Raw genomic sequence first — 11,809 nt, forward strand, 5'->3', positions numbered from 1 at the left:
GATAACTTTGAAACCAGCCATTCAAGGGATGCCCCACTCCACACTCTTCTATTGCATTCAGCAAAGTATTGGTTTCTAAAGTGTCAAAAGCTTTTTTATAATCAAAAAATACAGCGACTACAAATTTTTTATCATTCAAGTAATTGTTGATTTCATCCGTAAATTTAGACAATAGTGTGTTCGTACTTTTCCCTTTCTGAAAGCCATGTTGTGATTTATTTAATATGTTGTTTATTTGTAAGTAATCTGATAGTTGGTTGATAATACATTTTTCAATTATTTTATCCATACTCGATAATATTGCTATTGGCCGGTAATTAGAATATATATTACGCTTACCCTTTTTAAAAATAGGACGTATTATTGCCTCTTTTAATTTTTCAGGAAATTTATTTTGTTTGACAGACATATTTATCAGTTTGGAGATCACAGGGCTCAATTTGTCACCTATCATTTTCAGATCAGACATTCGTATCATATCGATGCCAGGTGATTTGTTTGCATTCATATTTCTAATTATTTTACATACATATTCGTCACTCACAGGTTGCCATCGCATACTCCGATCTGGATTTTTGACATAATTCTTCCTATTTAACCACTTTTCATTGCATACATGTTTAATTTGTTGGATGTCCTCGTCAAAAGTAGCCGCAAACCGATTAGTTACATGTTGAATGTTTCCATGCACATTCATATTTGTCAATATTACATTATCTAAGGATTGTTTATTTTTACCTAACAGTGTGTTTAATCTATCCCATATTTTCTTTATATTTTTATTACAGTTAATAATACTCTGTCGGTCATATTCATTACTACATTTAGATATAATTTTAGTAGTTTTATTCCTATATTTTGTGTATTCTAATCTTTTAATCATATTTTTAGGATCATTGCACCATATTGTAAACAGTCTATCTCTCTCCTTAATCATAGTTTTTAGTTTTTCAGTAACCCAACTTTTATTATTTCTTGAAGTACTATTAACGGTTACAGTCTTGTAACACTCGTTATATATGTTATCAAATATTTGTTTAAGGGCATTATACAACTCTATAGGACAATCGATATTCATAAGGCTGCTAAAATCGGTATTTAATAATCGCTCTCTAACTTTGCGGTTATCGAGTACTCTTCGCACGGTAGGTATTGTAATCCGCGAGCGCTCGGCAGCCGCGGCCGCGGCCGCGGCGGCCGTCGCCGTCGCGGGAATACGGACGGACGAAGCGGGGGCGGGGCGGGCTTCGCCGGCCGCTCGCGTTAGCTGTGCACGGTTCCACTGCACTACGGCCGAAACGGGGTAATGATCCGATATTTTTTGTTGTATAACCGCTGAATTAATTTCTGCTAAAGGCGCTCGAATATAAATATGATCTAAACATGATTCTACAATGTTGCCTTTAAGTATTTCTTTGCGTGTTGTTTTATTTATACATTTGATTAATCCGAATTCGGCTAATAAGTTTTCATAATCACTAACACCAGTATCTTGCGGTTTCAGTAAATTTATATTTATATCTCCACATAAAAATAATATACTATCTTTTGGTAAACTTTCTAAAATGTTACGCAGTTCTATTAAAAATTGTTTTATATGATTCTTTCTATTTATTCTCGGTGGTCTGTAAATGGATAGTAGGTTAATCGGATCACTACCGCTCCTGTCGAGTACAACGGAAACGTACTCCGCCGCCCGTGCGAGATTGTTAGGCATATGCGCTGTCTCACTCACTCGAGCTGTCCATTTTACGCGCGTATATACTAAAACACCTCCGCCGGTTCGTTCCGGGCGTGTAAAACTATGAATATCGAATCCCCTTATTTTATACAGACTCAATAGTGAAAAATTAATGTTTGGTTCAGTTAGTACTATTACATCTATATCCTGTAAATTGTTATTTAAAGTTACTATTAATTCGTGGAAATTCTTTTTTATTGATCTTATATTAATATGTAGTATACAAAAGTTATATTTATTTTTATGTGATGAAAGCCATTTGTTCAGGTTTTCGCATTCAACTGAATTAATTGTTTCATCATTAGTTATATTTATAATATTGTCTATGACTGTGAATTTTGATGACAAGATTAAACATAATATTATCTTAGGTAATATGAAAAATAATCACTGAAATTAAAGAATTATTGGATTGTACCTGAGAGTGTATTAGATGTTAGATTTCAATAGATTACTAATGTCCTGTTCTGACCTCACCCAAATTGTTTTTTCTCCGTCGTTTTTCTTTAGTAATATTTTGCCTTTTGATACCCATATGTACTTATAAATGTTATGCAGTTCCTTTTTCGTGTTCCATAGTAAGGTTCGTGTTGTCTTGGTTAAGTCCTCATTTATATATATTTTATTCTTGCTGGTACCGCCTGTTATCTTGTCGCTCGTAACATCTGCTAGTTTGCGTCGTTCCAAAAGCCATGCGTCACGTGATTCGGTGCCCGAGGTTTTGAATCCGACCACTATTGACGCGGATTTAATTCCTTGTTTACGTGGTTGGTTCCGTCGCACCCATTCAATGTCCTGCGTGCTGACTTGAATCATTTGTCCGACTTTTGAGACTATATCCTTCACGCTTTCATCCGGCAGCTGTTCGATACCTACTATTTCGATGTTATGCTTGCGGGTTATGCGGGTAGTTATAATTGGATAGAATGACTTCATTGGTATACTGATTGTAAAGAGTAAGAATTTATTTAATTTGTTTGTTAACGACTAAAAGATGATATTAATTAACCGTTAAGGACCTTAATAAATTTGATTTGATTACAAGTGTATTTATTGCACTTCTTATAAAAACTCGAAAACGCCTGCAGGTTTTTTTATATCATAGTAGCAAGTGAACAATTTGCAATTTGTAGTAACCAAGGATCTCTATTTCATTCGATTCATCTGCATAATATTGATAATTCTGTATAGGTACTGTGCAATAAGTTAATATTAGATAGGATTGCGTTTACTTTATCAATGAGAACGACAATAACACAAACATCACGTTATCTGCAGGTATCAGCTGGGAGAACAATTGACCACGGCTTACGCAAATAAGTAATATTAAGAAAATATATATATGTATTATTATAGTCAACATGACTATCTTACTATCGTAACATCTCATATATAAATTTAAAACACCGCGATCTATCAGTAATGTTAAGACAGTTTACGAGCACACGATTTGAAGAAAATACTTAGGTACATAAAATACATAGATTCTTAATTTACACAACTGATTTACTTTATAAGATATTTTTTTATATTCTTACAAAATTTTAAGGAGAGTCCTACCGAAAATGGACACTAATACTTTTAGAGTTAAAGATTTCCTTGTGTCCAAGAATATAAACAATATTTTGCCTTGTCTGATTTAATTGCACGTAATTCCCCTCATGTCAAGAGCTTGCTACTGCTCCCCATGCTTCCTTTATCAATCATTAATGGAAACACAGAATTAGAATTGATGTGCTAAAAATTCGTTTTAATCTAAAACTTATTTATTTACCAGTGCGGCAAACCATCAAATGACAAATGCATGTCCTGAGACTGGGTGTCTTTATGCATGTGAATGTCGTGAGAGAGCCGCTTTTTTTTTAAAGAGCCTAAACTGAATATTACAAACCGTATGACGTCACTCAATCGTGCACTCATCTCGCAGTATCGCCAAAATAACAAAAGTATCTAAATGCATCACTCCTTTTAAATTTAAGTACTTACCAACTTCAGGTGCATTTACATCGAGTATGCGAGAAGTGTATTTCTAAGTATCAATACAAGAGTTTCATTCATTCATATTCATTCTTAATATTATTAGTTTATTTAATGCTAAGTCAATTGAACGATTCCATTGGTTCTTGCTAATGACTAACTGATAGCAAGTAATTAACCGTTCTCTATTATTAGATAAATTAATTTAATAGATTATTGAATAATAAATGCAGTCACACCGCTGTTTGTTCAATTTATAAACACAAATAAGCAACATAAATAAAATTAAGTCTTTCATAATACAGTATGTTAAGAGAATACAGGTTTTCCGCTATCCTCAAGTGATTAAAAAAACACCATACGGGAATACAGTTACCGGCTATCAAATAAATACGCCGGGGAAAATACTAAGTATGTATAAAATAATAGGTTAGTATATATTGAGTGATATCGCTAATACTTTGTGTGAAGTCAAGCGACTCGGCGGGAGTCCTACCACAGATGATAAAACTATAAACACGGCCAATCTAGTATCAGTTTATAAACAGAACGGTTTACTCGTGCGTGCGTGATATATTTTCTTTTGTTTTTTTTTTAAATAATAGCTGCTATGAGTACTAAGTGGGATGATAATGAGGTGGTGCAAAGGTTTAGGGAGTATTTAAGGATTCCAAGCGTCCATCCCGACCCAGATTACAGTAAGTTATTTCTTTTTTTGGGTAGTTGTAGAGTTTTATACATTTTTTTTCACTGTTTTTAAACGGCTGTTTTTAAAAACAAATCTTTGAAAAAAACCGGATTCGCAATATTTTTGAAAGAGTTCTGTACTCCGTTATATAGTTTTACACTCCGAAATTAATTATTTAACTTCTTTTTCTTCTAACATACTGTAATTATTAAAATATTCTCTTTTCCCTAAAATACTTTTAAATTTTTACACAGTAAACAGCAGAATATTACAGACTTCACATACCGCAGAATACTATTCTTTAAAAAAATACGTTCTATTTTTCTGTTCCATTTGCCGCCAAAATTTATTTTAGTCAAGAATAAGTTTCATACTCAAGTCATCCAGTGAAACAGTTCCCTTGACCCAGTCGATTCACAGCCACATATAAAAAAAAACCTTTTTTACTCCAAATTTACATTCACAGGTATGTTCCATTGACCTCCACATTGTACATTTCAGGCGGCTGTGTAGAGTTCCTGAAGAAAATGGCCGGGGAACTTGGTTTACCAGTAGTCGTATACGAGTTTGTGCCCAAGAAACCAGTGGTGGTGATGTCATGGGTTGGAGAGCAGCCTGACGAGCCCTCCATCTTGCTAAACTCCCATATTGATGTGGTCCCCGTTAATGAGGTAAGCTTACGAAGGATACATCATTTTTTAGCAGTTCTGATAACTTGGAAGGCCATTGTTGCATGAAAAATGTCGTTTATCACTGTAATCATATTTCTTATAATTGTAAAACCTCGTCGAGCTGAAAGAGCAGATTAAAACGTATCAAAATCAAGATGAAAATGTCCTGTGGCTACCTTACGATAAATTATATCGTTATTGGTACACATATAATCGTGTATATTTTTTGCGCCTAAATTGCATTACATAACACAATCATTTCAATGTCACTAGTTTAAATTGAACTTTGATTTGTTTGTAGTTTTCAGGGATCCGTACCCAAAGTGTTAAAACGGAACCCTATTGGTGAGGCTACCCTGTCGTCCGTCTACGCGTCTGTCTATCCGTCCATTTGTCACCAGACTGTCTCATAAACTGTAATAGTTAGACAGTTGAATAGACAGATGATGTACTTTCCCTGCCGCTATAACTAGAAATAAATATCGTTACTTTCATAAATTTGTTGACGAATAACTTGGTTTACCAGTGAGAGAGACCTACTCTCTCACCCACAAGTTTATTTGTCACCCACCCGACATATTTTATTTTAAGTCTATTTTTACGGAACCCTTGACAGGGTTTTTCTTATTTATTGTGAGGCACCGATATATCACCGTAGTATTAACACTCGCACATTATCATGTTAGTAATCCATTTAAACACTGGATTGTAAATTACATTGATTAAACAAGATAGCAGGGACTATTCAACAAAACTGTTGTGAAGATAAACTTTATGACCTACTCTGTTATTCACTTAGTAACAAAGTGAATTACTGTAATGTGTAGGAATAGGAGGATATGAAAATTGAAGAAAAAGTGTCAAAATGATGACAACAGACATTCATATATCAAAAAACCCTATACACCAATAATACCGGAGAGGATTTTTTTTTTAAATCGTAATTTTTGCGGTAAGAAAAACGTTTTGATACGTATTTCTTACCACATAAAATAGGGTTGAAACAACCTTATCCTAAAAATATCCAAATGAGTAATAGAAGTTGAGGACCTTTGAAGGATGGTCCTTTAACGCTAAACCTAATCCATTCTCATAAAATTGCATAAGGTACTTCATTAAAAAAAAATAACAGTTTCAATACAATTTTAGGAAAACTGGCTTTATCCACCATTTTCGGCTCATATCAACGAAGATGGGTACATCTACGCTAGGGGCACTCAAGATATGAAAAGCATCGGGATGATGCATATTGAAGCTGTGAGGAAACTCAAGGAGGCTGGTGTTAAACTAAAGAGAACTTTTCATTTGTCCTTTGTACCGGGTATGTGAAATCCATGGTTTAATTGTAGATTCGTAACCAATCAGTGACGGGATTATCTGATTTCATTTTGAGAGGTATTCAAGTGGAAATTCCAGCTGAAAATTGTATTGAACTTTGAATGAAATTAGCACCTTTTTAAGGGCAGATTATTTTAGGTTATCTAAAATTAGTACTTTATAGTATAATTTATTAAAACGTGCTTATTTCGTTGGTATTTTTCGAATAACGTGACTTACTTATTGAGAAATTTCAAAATAAGTTTATTAGATCTTAAGAGTACCAAGTGACAATTTATTGCTTTTTATGTTTATGTGATAAGATATTGTAATGAATTTTAAACTTCATGAAAGTCTAATTTGATATACTACACTGTTTCAGTTTTATCACATCTATTTTCTTGTACAGAATGAAAAAATATTCATAATTTAATTTTGTTTTTTATTTCCCAGATGAAGAAATTGGTGGTCTCGACGGAATGGCCAAGTTTTCCGAGTCGAATGAGTTTAAAAAACTAAACATTGGTTTTGCTTTAGACGAGAGCGTGTCCAACAAAGATCCGAATGAGATCATAGCTTTCAACAGCGAAAGGACTTCTAGGCGTAAGTTTTGTTGGATAAAATACGATGTCACAAAATTATTACCACAATAACACAACACATACACACATTAATTCAATTTAATAATCTACATTAATCATTTTAAATTTGAAGTAATTCGCGATTCTGCTGTACTTATGGGTTTCTTGTTAGATGCACCATGAAAGAACAAATTATCGTTACTTGCCACTAAACAAATTCTGTGAACTATAATAAATAAAATAATATAAAAGCAGCGGAATTTGCTCACGGACTGGAAAATTTTGAGAAACATACTCATTCTCTTCTTAATTGTTACAGAAATCACTGTATCATGTCCCGGACAACCTGGGCACGGTTCATTGTTAACTTCGAACACAGCTGGAGAAAGGGTACGTTCAATAAATGACAAGATGAGCTAAATCTACGTGACTGGACAAACAGTTTTTTTTTTATCAACTATAGGTAGACGTTATATACATTGAACTATATTATACTAGCTGTTGCCCCCGGGGCCACCCGTTACCTGTCGAGAATCAACCCACAGGAACATAATATGAGTATAAGAACTATCCTATATGTTAATCTTGGTTATAAAATATCCACGTACCAAGTTTCATCTAAATCCGTTCAGTGTTCTCCGCGAGAAAGAGTAAGAAACATCCATACATACAAACTTTTTCGTTTATAATATTAGTCGGATATATTTGCAGCTTCACCACATAATATCTCAGTTCATGGGTTTTCGAGCTCAGGAGAAGAAGAAGGTAGAAGAAGATGGAGTCTGGATAGGAGATGTCACTACTATTAACTTAACACAGATATCGGTACGTCACAGTTATTTCAATATAATAAGTAGTTTTGTAAGGAATTATTAGAACAAGTAACTACTAAGAGTGCTATGCTATAATGTATATGTTATAACTTAGTATATAAGTAATATATAAGTTTATGTTGTAAGTCACCACTTCAATGGCCACTGTGCGTGGCATGTCACAGGTTCAATCCCCATAAAGTTAAATATTAGTGTGAACCTTAAATGGTGGTTCTAAATTCGGAAGAACGACTTACTTTTTGGATGTGATTAAAAAATATTATATTAAGTTGAGTTCATAGTGCGGGAATCTTAAGAAAATAATAATCTTATCATATTATACTTTTTGAAGAGTGAAATATACAGCTACATTAAAAAGTCTCCCACATCATTCAAGTCACAGGACATTCATTCCCACATGAACGTTAAAGTTTGTCCTACGTGGGGATCGAAGCGGTGACCAGTCGCGCACAGTGGGCTTGGCGTGGTGCCCTCAACCACTCGGCTATCCGTGCTGTCAAAACATATTTATGTATTATCCATGTTTTTCAGGGTGGGGTCCAGATAAATGTGTTGCCAGATAACTTAACAGTATCGTTTGACATCAGAATCGCACCACAAGTCGATCACGATGAATTTGAAGCGATGGTAAGTGCGCAATATTCCATAGTTTTAAACACAACTGTCTAAGAAGGTATAAAATATATAATTACGTGTACATCTACATTTTAAATGTTTTGTTGTCTTCCTATTAGCTATTCCTATTTATATATTATACCTTCTATTGTAAAGTCTTATTTGGCCAGGTTTGCAACTAGAGTCCAATTTTGTATTTATTTGTTAATAACCTCAGGAATCCTGATTTCCTCACGAAGTCCTTCAACGTTTTAGCAAGTACGTAATTCAATTTGTAAAGATATTGGTTCGTACCGGGTTTCGGTTTGGACGTCTAACAGTCTTTCTACTAGCCTACCATTACTACCCAATAGCTAGTAGGTACGTTTCAACTCAAGTATGTTCATTTGGTAACTGAACAAACGTTTCAATAAACAAGGTCCTAACGCGATTACACTCAATTAATATATTTTTTTTATTATCCTTAGTTATCAAGATGGTGCACAGAAGCGGGCTCTGGCGTCACGTTTGAGTACATCGTTAAAAACCCACAGGTCAAGAGTACACCGTTAGAAGGAAATATATACTGGGAGACGATACAACAAGTTGTTGGAAGCTTGTAAGTACAATTTATCTTGTATGATTTTTAGATGTCGATGGTGAAGCTAATGAACAATACGACATAAAATAATTGCTGTCAAAAAACTCGCATTTCGCCGACGTCGTCGCGTCGGTTTAATGTATTACAAACCTTTTATAAGAAAAATTCAACAAATCTTCGAAACGACAACAAGGAAAATAATTATTTGCTTTGTTAAAGAAGATTCAAAAAATATTTTACTTCACTTTAATAGCGGAAACCGAAATTATAAACTGAATTTAAATAAATTTCAGTATATATCGTACTCTTCTGACTTTAGAAACATATCACAACTTCTTAAAGCAAGATGCTCTACGCCATTTCAGTATTCAGACATCGGTTCAGATATCGATGCTGTATTGACTCTTGACACTCAGACTCAGAAAGAGCATTTGCGGATCACGAATGTGAATGGTTATACCACGAAATGTCGCACACGATGGGTTTGGCGTATTGTCCAATACCACGCGGCTATAAGTAATTCAGTTATCAACTAAGTATATGAACCTAATTAAATTCCCACTTTTGACACTTCCAGTGGCGTCAAGATCAGATGTGTGACGTGTCCGGGGGCGACGGACGCTCGCTACGTGCGGCGCCAGGGCATCCCTGCCATCAACTTCTCTCCCATCATGAACTCTGAGTTACTCCTCCACTGCAATAACGAGACGATACATGTCGACGTTTACCTGAAAGGGGTCGATATTATGACGGAAGTTGTGCGAGCACTTGGGGATTTGTAACGTCATGTAAACCATATATTGTTTTGTAACTTTTGTTAGGATCCAACTGGATGAGGAACAGACTATTTACTCTTGCATAGTTTTGGACTTAATCGGAGTATTTAATCATGAGCTATCTCTTATTAAATAATGCAAAGTTTTACTCTCGCGTGTTTACCCTTACTGCCCGACTAGTTTCGGGCCCAACCGGAGTTCTTAAGCCTAACTCCTTGAAACAAAATCTTTTATAATATCGACCCTTCATTGTTTAGTAAAACATTTACAACAAATTGTCTGTAATTTTAACAAAGTAGTTATAATTGATAGATTAATTTCTATTTAACCTAAGAATTACTATTTACCTTCATTCTATGACTATACTGAGTAGATATTTTGTTCCAGAATTTTAAAATTAGTTCAAGAAATTCCAAATTTTGTTTAAGAATAGGATTTCTCAAAGAACTTTAGTGTTTTTGGTGATGGCGTTGTAGTGTACAATAGCATTTATTAAATGTAAATAATTAGTGAACAAATCTTCAATAATTTACTATTATAGTTTTCATAGATCCTCTATGTTTTTATTCCGCCTGGTCCAATATACAAACTTTCCCTTCTTTTCAACACATAAAACTCCAAAAAAACATTCATCATTATGCAAGTTAAGATAAAATTCACAAATTAAGGTTTTCTTTCAAAAACCGGCATTGTTTAAATATGTAATTGGGGCGCTCGAATATAAATTACCTGCTGATAAAATTAGCGATGCGGGAGCAGTGTACAAAAAAAATGATAGATATAATGAATTCACAAATACCTAAACATTATAACAAGTTATAATGCATCTAATAGAGAGCGTTAGAGGAAAATTAAACTGTAAATTTATACTGTTTAAGTCTATTTTTGAGTTACTAATGTGAAGCCTTTAGTAGCAAGTGGTATGACAATGAATCTGTGCAAATGTTCAGGTATCTGAAGATCCCGACACCTCTCGTAGCACAATGAGAGTTGCCAACGTGTTTTTATAAAAATGTTATCAGGACAACGCTACACGCTTGTAAATTAGTTATAGCAGTAGCGCGTTAGTGCCAACATTATATAGACAAAACATCATCAACAAACATCAACAAGACAACTACTTAATATGTCAAAATACTATGGGGATCCATAGAATTTTAACACCATTTACCTATAGCAAGAACAACAACTTAGCTAACTGAATTTGAAAAAGAGAAATCTTTATAAAATTATGCAACGGTGTACTCACCCGACTAGTTTCGGATCCGACCAGAGTCCTTAATCATGAGCTGACGCAGCGGGGTCGCGAGTCGAACAGTCTAACAATAGTCACTATAGAGAAATCTTTGTTTTGTTGACGATTTCCAACAAATTTCAGAATTATAAATGGGTCATGATTCAATTTCACGAATTTGAATTTCTATCTTATGATGAAGTTGCTTTAAACGTCCTCATTGCACCAATCACCTTGTTGCATAGATGAATATTAAGGTAAACGCTCCTAATACGGCGGTAGTCAAAATCGCTTCCTATTACGGTGGTATTTATATTTTCGCGTTTTATTCCCGTTTTATTCAGTGTAGGTAGACCAAAACCGAAACTATTTATTCTAAATCTTTTACTTTATGACTTAACTGACATTTGCAATTATAGCACTTAGACAACACAACAAAATCAATCAGTCTCTGTAACGTAATCGACGTGAGACGTGTTTCCATACAAACGCGGAACAACAAAAGTAAATACACAAATATTTAGAAACTAAGTTTTTCGTATTAAGATGCCGTTCGAGTTTGTTCTTTTGTTATTTATAGCATTTTCTTATTATTACACTCACTATTTAAATAGCTTATTTTATATTTGTAAGTCATTTTTTACCAAAAAATTTAAAAATAAAACACCGCCGTAATGCGATACAAATTTTAAAAATTAATCCTTATACGGTGTTATGACTCCGAAATAGGAAAAGTACTGGTCATGTTTAATTGTTTATAACTTTCAATTGATTAACTTATTCAATTAGTTTCAAG

At 34.1% G+C, this 11,809-nt stretch overlaps 1 protein-coding gene across 1 annotated transcript; it reads left to right on the top strand.

Annotated features, from left to right (window-relative positions):
- The first annotated feature begins 4,169 nt into the window (after positions 1 to 4,169).
- Positions 4,170 to 10,332, top strand: LOC113502487 (aminoacylase-1-like). Its single transcript, XM_026884075.1, has 9 exons — positions 4,170 to 4,416; positions 4,908 to 5,077; positions 6,227 to 6,398; positions 6,848 to 6,997; positions 7,295 to 7,365; positions 7,687 to 7,800; positions 8,340 to 8,435; positions 8,891 to 9,021; positions 9,581 to 10,332. The coding sequence occupies exons 1-9, from the start codon at positions 4,329 to 4,331 to the stop codon at positions 9,783 to 9,785; spliced, it is 1,197 nt and encodes a 398-aa protein (XP_026739876.1). The 5' UTR covers positions 4,170 to 4,328; the 3' UTR covers positions 9,786 to 10,332.
- Positions 10,333 to 11,809: the final 1,477 nt, after the last annotated feature.

This window comes from Trichoplusia ni, chromosome 17, assembly GCF_003590095.1.
Source record: "Trichoplusia ni isolate ovarian cell line Hi5 chromosome 17, tn1, whole genome shotgun sequence".
NCBI classification, from domain to species: domain Eukaryota; kingdom Metazoa; phylum Arthropoda; class Insecta; order Lepidoptera; family Noctuidae; genus Trichoplusia; species Trichoplusia ni.